The following is a 17716-nucleotide window of genomic DNA, read 5'->3' on the forward strand; positions in this document are numbered from 1 at the left end:
TGGGTCACTACATTTTGGTTGTGCTGGTCACTAGTTAGCTTCCTCTCACTATGTTTCTTAGACTGGAAACCAGTCATTTGATTGGTACAGGAACATTACAGGTGCATTACCCAAATTTACAATTTTGCAAAGCATATCAGTAACTTGTGTGACATTGGACATAAATTTTTTACATGTATATTCTGCACCAATTACAGTAATGGCAACATAGGATAAATAGGATAGTTTAATGACATGCTCAGAAGCAACAGTACACTATGAGTCTGTTAAGTAATTCCGGTTGCTATCATTCACTTCTACTATAACTCACCAGGTTGTGAGTAGACTGTTCCCACATCAAGTTTAAAGGTGCCTACCAGCGTGCCACTCCGCAGCAGGTTTTTAGAATGAATTACCTGCAAGGCAAACACATCACTTGAGAGACTTGAAAACACAACTGAAAATAGACACAGTAACATGCAATAGATGTTTAGAGGCTGACAGATTTTTCAGTGTGCACAGTTAAGTGGGAGTAGGAGTTGTTGAGTGTTCTTTATCCCTGTCATATTTCCACAATAACAGAGTGTACTCACAGACAGTTTCAGGATCTTGTCAAACATGACATCTGGTGGTACGTGGAAGTCAAAGACAAAGTACTAGAGGAGTGACAAAAACACAACATGTTAAAATTACTGCTAAGAAGTGAAAATTTAGCAAACATTATCAATGTTATGCCATTTTTAACTCTTTAACTGCTTTTGCTTTAACTTCTTTCACATTTTCATTATTTACTTTATCTAATTAAAGAATGTGCTGAACTTAACTTAATCTACTTGTGGCACTAAATGAGTTTAAGAGTACTTTTAGGCTACAATGCCCAAGAAAATGCTTTGTCTATCGATAGTATAATTTTCAGTTCTCATCAACATAGATTGATTTTGGTGGAACACTTAGCACTTTATGCATTCAGAGGTTTTGATAAATGGAATTCTCTGTAACTCTATACAGCACATGCACACTTTTAATTTTTTAATTCTTATATGTGATTTGATAGAAGTGTGTATGTCAAAAACTAAAAAAAAAAAACAGTAATACTAATTATTGCACCCCCCCCCCCTCCAAATAAAAAAACAATATTTATTATCTTTTTCCTCGATGAGGGCATTAAAGGGTTAAAGTAAATGAACACTAAAGCAGAAAAAAACAATAATGCTAAAACCAAAAGGGAACACTAATTACATTCATGAGAAAATCCCAGAAAAACTGCATTTATATTCAACACTGTCAACTATAAACAGCCGTTGATGGCATAACTGAACTATGTGTTCTCATCAAACATAAAAGTAGAGACTTCATCTCTGACCAGCTATAGAAGAGATGGAGCTGAACAGTAAGCTGAATAGAAAGCTCAGAAAGGCGAGAGAGAACAAGAAGAACAGAGCAAGGAACCACGAAACTGTGCGCAAGAAGTTAATGAAACCAATCCTGCATCTCACTGGGGAAAACTGAAGCTGGGGGTTGCTTGACTTTCACTGACAGGACCTTCTCTTCCACTCTTCCACTTTTAATCAGCTGCTGAGGCTGAAAGACAGGGCTATCCAAGGGTGCTGTTTGTAGGGCTTGTTTGTATTCTTGCCCTCCTTCAGGACTAAATAACGAAGTCAGAACAGACCTAACAGGCCCATCAGCACAAAAAACAATAGGAAACTCCCCAGTGCCTAATTTGGAACATTGCAAGGTACCCCACTCTCACCCATACTGTATTAAATGCAATTAAACTATTTATGTGGTTTTGCAATATGCAGAGATAATATAAGGTACTTGTAGTCCATTTTTAGAGATCTCTGGAGTGATGCTATAAAAGAACCATCTTTTCATTCCATCATTCACCAGATGGCTCTTTGAGGAATACTTCAGTGTTTTATAACTTAGCTCCAATCTGACCAGTGCATAGCTTAGTCACGGGCAATGATTACTGCAAACATCCCTGAACTGGGCCCAGTATCCAAAAAGCATCTTAGTATTTAGAACATTTTAACATAGAGTAAGAGTAGTCAGTGTAAAGTTTGCTGTTTGATTGACCATCTAAGAATCAGCATAGTACTAAAAACCTTTTGGGAAACTCACCCCAGAACAGTACAAAAAAATTCCAACCCACTGACTCAAATAATAAATGTGTTTTGAGAAATAGACAATTGCATTAGTGAGTTCAGTAACTACTGTTGTCTTTTATTACTAAAAGAGGAAATGATTTAAATGAACATTGATTATTGTAAATGATAAATAAACTAAATAGGCTACAAAACACTGCAGCAGTTTTCAGTTCCTGGAGTATCAAAACTGTTCACAATAGGCCTTGGATTGCCACTTTAAAGCAGCAGTACCCAGAAAAGAAAAGGTGGCATCACTCCAACTAACTACGTGCAGGACTATATACTATGTACACTATGTTCAATAACAGCCATTAGACAATGGTTAGATTATAACCTAATGGAGATTAATTACATACTGTGGCACAAATCATTATCTAAGATCATTTACTTGAGTCTCTGGATTCCACATACTCACTAGTAATCTTGATTGTACTATTTTAATATGTTGGGAACATTAGAGCCCAGAAACATGGTTCCAACTAGAGCTGGGCATTATGACAATCCTTTATCGTACCATGATAAATAATACAAATCTCTGTTGTAGAGATTATATATAGTGTATAGTGAATTTCATTAGAGCTTAAAACGCACTGACAAACTGCACATTTTATTACAGACAATGTAATTAATCCTGCTTAAGTGAATAAAGTGCAGCACATTTAAAATAAAAAACAATGTATTTAAATGACATTTAATATAATATGTTGCTACTAATTACTAATGCATCTGGATGTGAAAATATGATGATACATATTGTGTATTGTCAACATTTCTTTAAATATTGTAATACAATACTTTTTATATTGCCCAACCCTAGTTTAAATACAGCTCTGGAAAAGAAACAAGAGAGCACTTAAAAATTATGAGTTTCTTTAATTTTACCAAATTAAAGATGGATGATCACAAGCCATCAAAACAAGCTGAACTGCTTGAATTTTAGCACCAGGAGTGGCATAAAGTTATCCAAAAGCAGTGTGTAAGACTAGTGGAGGAGAACATGACAAGCATGCATGAAAACTGTGATTAAAAACCAGGGTTATTCCACCAAATATTGATTTATGAACTCTTGATTAAAACTTTATGAATATAAACTTGTTTTCTTTGCATTATTTAGGGTCTGAAAGCTCTGCATCTTTTTTGTTATTTTAGGCATTTCTTATTTTCTGCAAATAAATGCTCTAAATTACAATATTTTTATATGGAATTTGGGAGAAATGTTGTCTGTAGGTTATAGAATAAAACATCAATGTTCATTTGAAAAGAGGCAGTGTCTGACTTCACATGTATTGAAGGAGGCATGTACTAGTCTTCACCCTCCTGGTGTGTTGGGGAATCACTAGTGATAGGGGGAGTCCTAATGAGTGGGTTGGGTAATAAGTCACATAAATTAGGGAAAAAAGGTGAAAAAAAAGACAGTTGACAGATGACAGTACTTACCACAGAAAAAAATGATGCTCCATTTCATACCATAGACAAATGTATTATTGTTATTACTCATTGCTCACCTCATTGTAGTAAGGACAGTTTGTGGACTCTTTCATGGACGTGTACTTCTTATCTTCTCCAATCTCCACACATACCACAGGATCCATGTTCAAACCCACCAGCTGACGCGCCTCGATTACCGTGACACTAATCTGCAAGCAAATCACATTCAATGATAGGAATTAATAAAAATCTGTTACTAAACCCAGTTTGATCTGCTGAACAATCTAATAATTGGATGCGCCATGCATTCATTATTTATTTGCATTGAGCAATAATATTATATATTATAAATTCTGTGTGATGATGTTGTACAGCAAACTCATTGTATGTAACAAATGATGTACGGTTTAGTTTTGTGGGTTTGACTGCTGTATGTATAAGCTGTTGTTTAACATTGTGAATAAACTGCCGAATCAATTTTAGAGGACAGTGATAAAAATGTTCACAGCAGGCAAAAGGGAAGGACTGTGTGAATAATGCTCTTCGCCAGTATGTAGAATTACATTATTAACTGGGCCATTGACTGAAGAACTTCATTCATTCCACTTCTCTTCATGCTATTACTCTCCAAAGCAGGAAAGCCACTAAAAACATCACAAACATCAGTAAAACCTTCCTTCATTCAAAAACCACTAGCTGGAAAATCATGGCTTCAAAAGGCAACAAAGTCTTCCAGCTTATGAATGCATTAATTCATGCTGCAAGCAGTCTGTAAAGCAGAACAAGTGAGAGAGAGAAAGAGGAGCCTCCAAGCTGCAGCAAAAGCTTGTTCTAGATAATAAGGTGGAGGGGAAATATGACATGAAAGCTGTGAACTGTGTTAAAATTCACCTTAACTCAGAGGCTGCATCAAAATGAATTTGGCTGTGAGAATATACAACTTTGACTATAAGAAGCACTGCTGAGCACAATTAGCCAGTAAACATCAAAGCGTTGGGTTTAATGTAGTGTCTCAGGGCTCATTTGAGGGAGCTCTGCAAGAATGCTGCAGTAAACAAAGCCAATGTAATGCTCACATATCATGGGTCTGCTCAAGTTAAGGGATTTAAACCTAAATGCACACAAGCTGGCAACCCAAAACCCAAATGATTTGCAAGGGTCCTTTACAGACTGGTGTATTTTTCAGCCTGTGAATTTCTTTAAATTGTGTGTGCTTCAAAGATAAAATAAACTGGGTCTGTTTCTACAATTTTGCGTCACTTCCTACCTGGTAATCCACGGGTCTTCCAGCACTAGGCTCCATCTTAATATCAGGCTTTGATCTGAAAAAAAAAAAAAAACATTAAACAAGGTTTTAAAGAGGTTTTATCTTATATAAGAATGAGACAGGATTGATGTCCCATCTAAAAAGGTTCAAACAAAAGTTATTTTCTGTCAGAGTCTCCACCTGAACTATTGGTGTTACTCATCCACACAAATTATAATAGTTCTATTCTATTGCGTCCATGTACAGCTCTGTAAAACATTAAGAGATCACTTTAGTTTCTAAATCAGTTTCTCTGCTTTTGCTATTTATAGGTTTGCTATTTATTGTTGTTTTATTCTATAACCTACAGACAACATTTCTCCCAAATTCCAAATAATAATATTGTCATTTAGAGCATTTACTTGCAGAAAATGAGAAATGGCTGAAATAACAAAAAAGATACAGAGACCTTTAATAATGCAAAAAAACAAGTTTATATTCATAAAGTTTTAAGAGTTCAGAAATCAATATTTGGTGGAATAACCCTGGTTTTTAATCCCAGTTTTCATCCATCTTGGCATGTTCTCCTCCACCAGTCTTACACACTGCTTTTGGGTAACTTTATGGCTGGTTATATCCTGGTGCAAAAATTCAAGCAGTTCAGCTTGGTTTGATGGCTTGTGATCATCCATCTTCCTCTTGATTATATTCCAGAGGTTTTCAATTAGGTAAAATCAAAGAAACTCATCATTTTTAAGTGGTCTCTTTTTTTCCAGAGCTGTATATAAGCTCTCAGTCAATGTGCACAAATACAGACGAAATGATACGAGAGTACAGACAGAAATTATACTATATTTAATGTTTAGCTTAAATGAGCCTTAACTCTCAAGGTCTGTAGGAACTTAGTAACCCAACATTTGTTCTGAAATCATGGCTATTATATTTAGATATCATTTATTTAGAAATTTCTCTCAAATTCTGAAGGCCAGTTACCCTTCCTTTATATGAACTCATCTTACCACTAATTATGCTCTCAACAGTAGGAGGGTAAAGGCTAGCACATGCCTCCTCTAATACACGTGAACTTAACCACCACCTCTTTTCCATCTTCCGCAGATTCATCATCCGCTAACAGAGGCTTGCTGATCAACATCACACTAGTAGTGATACGTGGAGACAGCACTATCTACTCTGAGAGAGCAAGGCCAATTGTGCTCTCTCTGACTCCGGCTGCTGATGACATGCAACATGATCTGTGATTACTGGCCCACTCTGAACCAGAAATCTAGACGATTAATAGGCACCCCCCCTTTACTGACATTGAAACATGTTTTGAATGCTTTGAGGATGAAATTGGATCCTTATTCAATATATATATATACATATATATATATATTGTGGCGTGAGGAGGCGGGGGAGTTGTGGGTCCGCCCCACGCCAGAGCGCAAAGCCATGCCTGTCTCAGCTGGCCCGCATGAGGGCTGATTGAGCCGCCAGTTGAGACAGGCATATATACTCAGCCTCCGCCATCATTTGGGAGGACTTTGACTGGGGAGCTGAGGGCTGAGGCTGCACGGACTCGTATTTAGCCTTTAAAGTAAAACTAAGTAATTCTACAGTAGTATTACTTAGTATTCTAAGTAACTCTAGAGCCCCATTGGGCTGAGTTATGTTTTGAGTTGTTTTTGGGTGTGGTGGAGGGCATTTAAAATAAAAGGTATGATTTGAGTTCATTTACTCCCCGTGTCTGTGTATCTCTGTGAGCTTCCTCCTTCCGGGTCACAGTGGTCACGCCCCTAACCCCAGGGGCCTACCTCAGTGGTGGAGAATGCAGGCACCGCCCCTTTTGGGCGGGGTCCAGTGACCTGGTTGGAAGGAAGCCGCGGAGTGGAGCACGACACGGGGCTGTGGTGGACTCAAATCGTGCCTTTGTTTGGCTGCCCGAAGCCACACCTCAGTTTCGTTTTGCCTTTTTTTTTCTAAAGCCCCGGCGCTACCGAGAGCCGCCGCTCCAAAAGCCCCGGCGCTACCGAGAGCCGCCGCTCCGAACGGCCCGGCGCTACCGAGAGCCGCCGCTCCACAAGCCCCGGCGCTACCGAGAGCCGCCGCTCCAAAAGCCCCGGCGCTACCGAGAGCCGCCGCTCCACAAGCCCCGGCGCTACCGAGAGCCGCTGCTCCACAAGCCCCGGCGCTACCGAGAGCCGCCGCTCCGAACGCCCCGGCGCTACCGAGAGCCGCCGCTCCGCAAGCCCCGGCGCTACCGAGAGCCGCCGCTCCGCAAGCCCCAGCGCTACAGAGAGCCGCCGCTCCGCAAGCCCCGGTGCCGAGAGCAGCCGCTCCACCTGTCCCGGTGCCCCGAGCAGCCGCTCCACCTGTCCCGGTGCCCCGAGCAGCCGCTCCACCTGTCCCGGTGCCCCGAGCAGCCGCTCCACCTGTCCCGGTGCCCCGAGCAGCCGCTCCACCTGTCCCGGTGCCTCGAGCAGCCGCTCCACCTGTCGCGGCGCTGCCGAGAGCCGCCACACCTCCCGCCACAGCGCTGCCGAGAGCCGCCACGGCGCTACCGAGAGCCGCCGCTGCGCGAGGCTGGGGGACGGAGGCTGGGAGGTGGGCTGCCATCTCCACGGGTCTCTCTCTGGAGGGGAGGGCCCAAGCGAACGAACTGCATCCCCCGCTCTCCTCACCCCGCCTCTCTTCGTTCGCTCCAGTCACCAAGGCACGCCTCACCTTCGACCCTGGTGGCTGGAAGCTTAGGGGGAGGGACTGTGGCGTGAGGAGGCGGGGGAGTTGTGGGTCCGCCCCACGCCAGAGCGCAAAGCCATGCCTGTCTCAGCTGGCCCGCATGAGGGCTGATTGAGCCGCCAGTTGAGACAGGCATATATACTCAGCCTCCGCCATCATTTGGGAGGACTTTGACTGGGGAGCTGAGGGCTGAGGCTGCACGGACTCGTATTTCGCCTTTAAAGTAAAACTAAGTAATTCTACAGACTCTAGAGCCCCATTGGGCTGAGTTATGTTTTGAGTTGTTTTTGGGTGTGGTGGAGGGCATTTAAAATAAAAGGTATGATTTGAGTTCATTTACTCCCCGTGTCTGTGTATCTCTGTGAGCTTCCTCCTTCCGGGTCACAGTGGTCACGCCCCTAACCCCAGGGGCCTACCACTATATATATATATTTATATTTATATATATATATATATATAATAGTGCACTCAGGGAGAAATGATGGATGAGGAGTTTTTATGTCAAAGGTGATGGATAGAGCTCCACCTCTCCATAGAACACAGTTCCACTACTTTACAGCCCAGTGCCAGGGGGCTTAATATCCTCTACATACTTTATATTGGCCAACAATGGTCTTGGACTCATGAGCAGCTGCTCCAGCATTCACTTCTTTAGGCAATGCCTTTACTTTGATATTATACATATAAAAAGAGATGTGCAAGAAGTGTTTGCGCAATTAAACTTATAAACACAGGTCAGGTCTGAGCTCGGAAAGCAGGTACTGACCTCTTATTCGAGACATTAGTGGTCACTGCAGTGACTGAGGCCAGTGAGATTGTATCAGGGTCAAGCCCTCCACCCAGACGCATTGCTTTACGATCAAGATCCTCCATCTCCAGAATAGCAGCATCATCTACAAAAGAGAAAATGAGGGAAAAGACAGATGTTGCACAAACACTGCAGACTTTCAGAGCCTCATTAAGATTCTACAATCATATTCTCCATTGCTTTAGAAAAACAAAGTGCAGGTGAGCTCCCAGATCGTTTAACTCATTATTGCTGCGCTGAAGTGGCGTATTAATCTCAGTGAATACTCAATGTTCCTTTGCCTATAAAGCCAGAATGAGATTCTATTTCCAAGCCTCTGCCTTGAGCATTGTTGTTACAGTAGAGATTTGCTGACCTAATCTTTTTCTTCATTCGGCTGATACAAAATAATTTTATGCTATAGGGGGTGCTTCAATTCAGTGAGAGGAACAATCCACACTGCTGATTTCCTTTATAATGAAATATAAAAACGCTGAAACACTACTGTGAAGTGGAGAATATGACAGTAATTTATTGCATATTTTATAATTGTAAAAAAAATGTGTTACTATGATATACAATATACTTATATACTTATTATCTTCAAAAGATAATTGTGGATTAGAGGTGAGCAATATGACACTACAATAATATCACGATATTTCAGGATATTTTTGCGCTAAAGATATTCATGTTGATATAGAGCTGGGCGATTAATTGATTTTATCGATTAATTCGAATTTACAGTTAAGGATGATGTGTTTTTATGAAAATCGATTTTAAATTTTCACCACCGACGCGCACCTGTGAGCTCTTGTACTACAGGCTTAGCCCCGCCCCTCTCTCCCGTGCGCACCCCCGCCCCTCTCTCTCTCCCTCCCTCCCTCCCGCACGCACCCCCCGACCCTCCCTCTCTCCCTCCCTCCCTCCACTTTAACCACAAAGGGGACATTTAAGTGAAAACTAAATAAATAAAAAACATTTCTTTATCATCTTTAATTTGATTTTTAGTAGGGGGAAAAAAATCTATTGAAATCGAAAATTGGATTAAAAAAAAAAAATCGAAGATTTTTTTTTTGGGCCATATCGCCCAGCTTAATGTTGATATGACAAAATAGATTATAAATTTATTATTCTCTATTATTCAATAAAGTAGAAATATTTAGTAAAAAAAAAAAATCTGTAAACTTTTGTCTATTTTGTAAACAACAGTAACTTATAATATAATGTAATATAATGTAATATTGATTATAATATAATAATGTGACACCAAAAAAATTAATATAACAAAACATGTACACCAAAACTAGTGCAGAGTATTTAATGCATGCATATAAACTGACACACAAACAATTATACAATAAATACCCCTAAAGCTTAACAAACATAATACAAAATAGCTTATAAGACCAAATACCATGACTGTGGATATCATCAGAGCATTAAAAACACTGATCATACGCGCATTTCATTACAGAGAGTGTATTGACTCCAGTTTAACTGGATGGAGCACAGCAATTATTAGTAAAAATCACTTTGTTTAGTACAGCAGAATATTTAAGTAGCAGTTTTTAAAATCTGCCTCTGTTGCTGTCTTTTGTGTAAACAAGCAAAATATTGTGATAAATATCATGTATCAAAGAAAAACCATAAATATCTTGATTTTACAGGTGTACATTTATATCTTTACCCCTCATACTAACAGAAAAGATGCTTTCAAACCAACTCCACATGTAGACATTACCTCCTTTCTTGTGGTCGTCTTTGGAGCTGCGTACCTTTCCAAGCTTCATGGCTGAAAACACCCCTTTTCCTGCTCTGAAATAAAAGACATTTAAATAGCAGTGATGAGAATCAATGACAGCATCTGCATTAATAAATCTTTTCTTTCCTTTTTACTGCCTCATACTGCTGGTATGAATAATTGACATGATGTGAATTCAGTTCCACACTTAGGTATATTTCATATTCCCTTCCCATGTTCCTGAATTATCATGCATATATATCATGTATCAATATTTTAGGGTGGGATGTAGTTTTGTGAGCATACACTACTGCAGATGCAGAAATCACAAATAACAGGCATTTATTGTATAAAAAAGCCTATTCATTAATAAATAAGCACATTCATACTGCATGTAAACTTCTATCTTTTCAGATTAAAGATATCATTTATAAAAATCCTAATTCTGGGATTAAAGCCAAAGCCCTTTATCATCTTTCAAACCAATTACATAATTAAACACATTCAGTACAAACAAGATTTTCATGTAACCCTGAAAATGTAAGCATTTTTTAATCAATATAATAAAAAAATAAGATTACATTCAGTGCTTCAAGATGGAAAGTTCTTGGAGATGTTTATCACTCAGACGAGACAGGCATTTCACCAGCAAAAAAAGCCAGCTACAATAGAAGCACCGGTATCTGGTAACACTGCACTGATATTATACTGATCAGATATCAGCATGACTACAAAAGGCTGATGATGTCACAGCCTGGCTCGACAAATACAGTCCCTTAATAATTAAACGGGCTGTGCACGATTGGCCAATTAGCTGTGGATAGATCAGTGTCCAAAAACAGATGAAAGCGATATAGAAAGCTTTGTTTCTTTATTGTCTTTTTAAACAGAGCAACAAAGCCATCAGAAAATACCCAGGTACTCTAATCAAACTTAACATATAGATGTTTTCTAGTTATTATTAATCCTATTTCTTTATTATTGTTATAATAGCCAAATCCAGTGATTAAAAGTGTTTAAACACTTTAAGGGAATGTTTGCTTTTTAAAAGATGTTTTTGATACTACAGAAAAAATTGACTGCCTTTTTGGACATATACTGCAATATTTAGAAAATATAGAATTTTTTTGCAATTTTTTTCTGAAGACAGTGAATCAAAAAGTCATGGTATTAATAATGCCCTCTGAGTATTAAATACTGAAATAAAAAAAATGATATATAGCAGTTATAATCAGCTTGAGGCAGATATATCATGAAACAGGCCCTACGTGACAATGCATGTCCTGCATTGTGACTACAGCTCTGGAAAAAAATATAAGACCATTTAATAATGTGAGTTTCTTTTATTTTACCAAATTGAAAACCTCTGGAATATAATCAAGAGGACAATGGATGATCACAAGCCATCAAACCAAGCTGAACTGCTTGAATTTTTGCACCAGGAGTGGCATAAAATTATCCAAATGCAGTGTGTAAGACTGGTGGAGGAGAAGAACATTCCAAAATGCATGACAAATGATTAAAAACCAGGGTTATTCCACCAAGTATTGATTTCTGAACTCTGAACATTATTTGAGGTCTGAAAGCTCTGCATCTTTTTTGTTATTTCAGCCATTTCTTTTTTTTGCAAATAAATGCTCTAAATGACAATGTTTTTATTTGTAATTTGGGAGAAATGTTGTGTGTAGTTTATAGAATAAAACAACAATGTCCATTATACTCAAACATAAACCTATAAATAGTAAAATCAGAGAAACTGATTTTGAAACTGAAGTGGTCTCTTATTTTTTCCCAGAGCTGTATTGTTCATGTTTACATTGCGATGGTGATGCTTAAATTATATGTATTGTACTGCCCTAACTGTTCTACAGACACTATTATAGATGGTGCTAGGTATATTAACCCTCTAGACAAACTGTTGAATGCAATGCATATTCATGAGTACAAGCCTTTAAGGCACAGTTTTGGTCACAGTAGTCTAGCTCATTTATTTTCTAGACTGATTTTAGTTATATGAGATTGTCAGAGTATGCATCCCAAATACATGTGTAATAAACATATCTACAAACAAGAATTCAATACTTCAGTTACAATTACACAAATCCAACTCTAAATCAACTTCAAATAAACCTTTCCTGGAAAAGATCCTTAATGTATAATCTGAATCAGCAAAATAATGGGCTACAAGGGTACATACCATACACACAGGGTACGCTCTAGTTCCAAGCTCCTCCAAAGTATCCAAAAAGAAAAAGTACCACTAAGCAAGAAAGTCCTGAGCAGCTGACAGACTATATGTCCATTTACAACTGGCTAATCCAAGCAGATTCAAGGGGGCAGAGCCACTGCTGGAGCAAGAGGGGGGTCACTAATGAACAGGCAACCTGAGATGGTAATAATGGAGACCAACATGTGCACCAGAACACAAACACAGAGTCAATCAAGATGCATCCTGACTAAGAAACTTTAGCCTACACTCCTACACCAAAGTAAACTACACCAAATTAAAGATCATATTCAAGCAATTATCAAACAAAAATTCCTTTTCCCCCAAAATATGCAACAACTACCCCAACCCAAGCCCAACCAATAAGTTAAGCCCCCTTGTTAGATCCTACTGGAGATGAGGAGTGTAATTAGATTGGGATGATCTTGAAATACGATCCTTGACTGGTTGATTTTTAGAGCATGGGGAGATCAGTTTAATTAGATGCCACACACTCCACCCTAAGAGATAGAGAGGAGAAAAGGGCATCGGAAAAGGAGACATTCAGTAACTTCTAGATCACTGGAAACTTCTAGCTAGTCTGGCTGTGGGCATCAAAACATGATCTCATATTTCAGAACCGTTAACTTTATCAGTGAAGGAAAAAAGTTCCCAACTTTTAATTCTAATTAAAATTCTATTTCTATTGATTCACTAATAACCAGATAACATTCCAGGTAGTTTGGGTAATTTCTGTTGATTTATTCATAGCCAGATTGGGTACGAAGTAGTTTTGGGCCATTTCTATTAATTAATTCATAGCTTGATTCAATTCCAAGTAGTTTTGATCCATTCTTATGGATTCATTCATAGCCCGATTCAGTTTCAAGTAGTTTTAATCTATTCTTATGGATTCATTCATAGCCCGATTCAGTTTCAAGTAGTTTTGATCCATTCTTATGGATTCATTCATAGCCCGATTCAGTTTCAAGTAGTTTTAATCTATTCTTATGGATTCATTCATAGCCCGATTCAGTTTCAAGTAGTTTTGATCTATTCTTATGGATTCATTCATAGCCGCATTCAATTCCAAGTAGTTTTGATCCATTCTTATGGATTCATTCATAGGACATTTCTATTTATTCATTCTTAGCTGAATTCAATTTCAAGTAGTTTTGGGCCATTTCCATCGATTTATTCTTAGCTGGATTCAATTTTAGGCAGTGTTGGGCCATTTCTATTGATTCATTCTTAGCTGGATTCAATTTTAAGTAGTTTTGGGACTTTTATAGTAATTCATTCTTAGCTGGATTCAATTGTAAGTAGTTTTAGGCCATTTATATTGATTCATCCATAGCTGGATAAAAAATTTAAGTAGTTTTGGGCCATTTCTATTGATTTATTCATAGCTGGATAAAATTCCACATAGTTTTGATCCATATCTTTTAATTCATTCTAAGTCAGACTGAATTCCAAATAGTTTTAGCTTTTAAAACATAGTAACAGAGCATTCAAAAAATTTGCTAAGTAAATAATGAAACAACACGGCACCTTCTGTCCCTTTCTTTGTTTTCGTTGCATTATTTACCTATTGCTATGGCGGCTCATTGTTTATGCATGTTAAATTCTGGCAGCTTTCTTTCACTGCACTGACACAGTTCTGTGATAAATCTATCTGGAACAGTCTTTCAGCAGTGTGCTCTTCCATCACAATGTTGTTATACAGCACAAAGCCTTCGTCTCATATTGCTCAGTGGGTTTATCCAATACCTGCATGGTGCAGTGCTCACTACTGGCCTGCAGATATTTGCTGCTAGACTCAGAAAGAACACTTGGAGGAACTAAATGAACCTCTTAAAATGCAATAAGAAGAGTAACAATCAGTCTGGACTCAACAACGGATGAAGAGGGGTCTCTCCTTTTTAGATTTTAGAATAAGAGTGAAAACCTTAAATTTATCAAAATTAGGTATGACATTTACAAAATGGGACCAAAAAGGGTTAATTTAGAACAAAGTTCTGTTTTAATTGTTGGAATATTTCTCCTAGCACACATCTAGTATTCTCTCTAGCAGCTTCACAAGGAGCCTCCAGGGATGCTTTTCTTATGTTCTTAGTTTGAATGTGCTGAGAACTTGCTGCCTGCTCAAAATTGCTTATTTAAGGGGATTTTAAAAATGTTGTTTTTGGAACACAAATGTTCCACTGTTTGTTGCGTACAATCAAATTCCAAGCATTTTATTAAAAACCAATAGATTACATTAGATGTCATCACCTTATCAGTTAATTTTCTGTGATTTATTAAATGTTTTATTTTATTTCTGATTTTTCCCCATTTTCTCCCAATTTGGATATCCAATTGTCCCACCCCTTTGTGCGCCCCCATCACCGGTGACGCCTGTGACCTTCGGAGGATGCGGACGAGCACACACTATTTTATTGTACTCTTTTACTCAATAGTGAAGGCCACAGATATTCAAAGCTCTGAAATGCTGCAGCACCTTCTGCTGCTAAATGCTTAATATCATTCTGAATCTTTAATGTAAATACACTGATTTATTCACAGAGCTGCCAGGCCACTGGCCTTCATTATTAAGCGTTCTCATTGCTAAAATGCACTTGATTCAAGTCACAAAACGCTCTGCTAGCTGGCTATATTCACATGAACCAGGTATCCAGGATGCTTTCAGGGTTAAAAGACCATATGGTAACAGTAAACAAACATTAAAAAAAACATATTGCTTTTAGGAGACTTAGTGGAAGGAACATCACTGAGTGGGCGATGCTTGTTATGTAGGGTTTACTAAACTTGAACATGAACAAGAGTACAAGGAGACAAACACAGAATTTAATAAGGAATACCAGAAATAAGGAAATTTGATCATTTTTATAAACTAATAAGTTTAACCCTTTCAGTCCTGAATTATGTTCCATTTATGGAAAAATATATAAGTGCTCCAGTGCAGTGGGCAGGGCTAAGCTACTGTTTCATTGGCTGGTTTATGATCTATTCTAATAGACAACAGGTCTTAATTAGTGTCCTGTGCAACAAAACATTAAAAAAAGAAACTATACATTGTAATAGACACAGGATCTAAAAGGGTTAAGTTTTAAGTCTGTTTAAAAACATAGAGAAGTGTATCAACATGATAATAATATGTAGATGCTATTAGGAAGAGCAAGGAATAGTCTAAGAAACACACAGTAGTGGAGTACAAGGCACTACACAATGACACCATTCACTTATTGATCACTTATCATTATTAGTATCTAGATTGTATCCTGATGAGATTGTAACCACCTGCATTTACACTTCATTATCAAATGTGTCTCTGGTTAGTCAGACTGAAATCTAATTACAGTGTGGGCTGGAATATGCAAATTTGCTCATTATGGTGCAATTATTACTGGTGTTACAGTTACACTGGGGTGAGTTTTGGTTGTGTAATGTGTCTTGGAGAGACGGATGTGTTTACACTACACAGCAAAAACTGAAGAGTTGTTATTTCAGAGTTAAATAGCTGAGAGTTGCTTTTTACTCTCAAAGTGTAATTTTAACTCATTCAGATTTTAAAAGTGTTCAGTATTTAAGTTATTTGACAGTGTTGAATATTTTAATGTTAACCCAAATAGACCCAATAAGTAATGCCCAACTCCACAGATATTTAAATAATCTCAGCCCAATTAAACTCATCATTTGCATAATGGGCGTGCCCCCTCAATCCTAATTTACCATCAGTGTGTAGTTTTGCCCACCATGGCTACCATCCATCAGGTATTATATTATATTTTATAAAATGGTTGCTTTCCTAGCTAACGTGTTGTAGGCTATAAGAGCAAGTGACCATATTCTGTACAGTAAATTGTGACAAAGTGTTGGCAAAGCACTGACAACTGCAATGAAGATTTAAGTTCCCATGCAATGCAAAAATATACTGGCAGGAAGTAAGTAAAGATGTTTTATCTTTTATGAGGATAACCTGAGAAGAAACACAAGCTAACCTCCCCCGAATAATAATTCAATAATAAACAGTAATATTTTTTAATAAATCTAAATCTAAATAGCAGTATTATTAATAGCAATAATTTAGGGAGTTAAAGAAATGAAAATGTGAGTTAAAAAGGAACTCTGGCAAGTTGTTAAATGTTTAACTATTTTGAAAGTGTTAATTTAACTCCAAGGAGTGTGGAGCTATAAAAACCCTGAAAAAAAAGAGTTAAAATCAACTCTGTGGGAGTTAATTCAACACTTGAATTTTTGCTGTGTGCTATAATATGTAGCTCAAATGACTGAGCTACATATCACCTCCTGAACTGATTTGAATGATTGGATTTGTCTCTGTTTTAAATGCATCTTAGGTGTGTTTACAGATTTTTTTGTATTTTTATTTAGCCTGACCGTATTCAGATACAGTATAACCCTGATACTCATGTAAGACTCATGGAGTGTCCACGTGTAAGTGGGGTCAATGTGCTGGGTGCTAAATAAATAGAGAGAAAGCAATGGAAATGTAGCTGAATATGAATAATAGATGGTTATAAAGCCGTTCTACTCAGGAGACCCAGCTGAATGGACGAGGTCTGAGTGTCCAGAAGACTATATAAACAGCATATCACCTCTTCCCTGAAGGGACACGGTGAGTAGCCAAGTCTGCAGCAGACTGCTCTCTAGATACAGTTGCACAATGTTCTATCTGTGTCTCTGTCACTCACCTGAATACATTCTCTGCCTGAAAAACAGCATCGCTAAACTCATGACAGAAAGCCAATCTCTGTTTTAGTGAGAAAGTTTAGTGTGTGTGTGTGTGTGTGTGTGTGTGTGTGTGTGTGGGTGGTTTTCACACTGTGAGAGTTCTTTTCTCTCAGCTTTTCAAACTCACGCAATATGTTCCAGGTGAAGCGTTTATTTTCTCATGCTTTCTGATGCATGTTTGTATTGATTTCCCATCAGAAGTAATTCAACCTGAACTGCGCTTTCATTTTACAATCACAGCACAAATATATGAAGTATTACAGTACAGCTAAAATATATTTTTTTCAGTAAACATGCCCACCTAGTGAGAGGTGGCCACTTAATAAGGGTCGAATGAGACCTCAACAATGTTCATCAAACATCTAAAAAGCACATCTGAAAGTTTCTGTCAGAGACATTTTGTCAGACAAACGTCTTCAGACAAACTTACTTATCTATACAAGCTGTATGTCATGATCGTTCCATCTGAAGGGCCAGTTGTTTACAGTCACTGGTCACCAGTTTCAGTTAAAATGAGAATCACAATTACTTTATACAACTTAGAGAACTGAATGTAGAGGGTATAGGGTAATGGGGAAATATTTGGTATAAATATAACACTAGTTCATGGTTATGTACAATATGCTGTATTCCGGATACATAAATAAAACTAATGATAGGGTACGTTGTATTTCAGAATGCA

The 17716-nt window shown here is 38.1% G+C and overlaps 1 protein-coding gene across 9 annotated transcripts in view; it reads right to left on the reverse strand.

Moving 5' to 3' along the window:
- Positions 1-17716, reverse strand: part of otofa (otoferlin a) — a 116467-nt gene that overhangs the window by 38993 nt on the left and 59758 nt on the right. For all 9 annotated transcript variants that reach the window (XM_049482972.1, XM_015608738.3, XM_049482986.1 and 6 more), the window contains exons 6-11: positions 10077-10150; positions 8312-8438; positions 4828-4882; positions 3638-3769; positions 573-635; positions 311-395 (exon numbers count right to left, since the gene is read on the reverse strand). In XM_049482972.1, coding sequence (XP_049338929.1) covers positions 311-395; positions 573-635; positions 3638-3769; positions 4828-4882; positions 8312-8438; positions 10077-10150 — 536 coding nt within the window. The remainder of the gene's footprint in view (positions 1-310; positions 396-572; positions 636-3637; positions 3770-4827; positions 4883-8311; positions 8439-10076; positions 10151-17716) is intronic.

The sequence above is a fragment of the Astyanax mexicanus genome, chromosome 1 (genome assembly GCF_023375975.1).
Source record: "Astyanax mexicanus isolate ESR-SI-001 chromosome 1, AstMex3_surface, whole genome shotgun sequence".
NCBI classification, from domain to species: Eukaryota; Metazoa; Chordata; class Actinopteri; order Characiformes; family Acestrorhamphidae; genus Astyanax; species Astyanax mexicanus.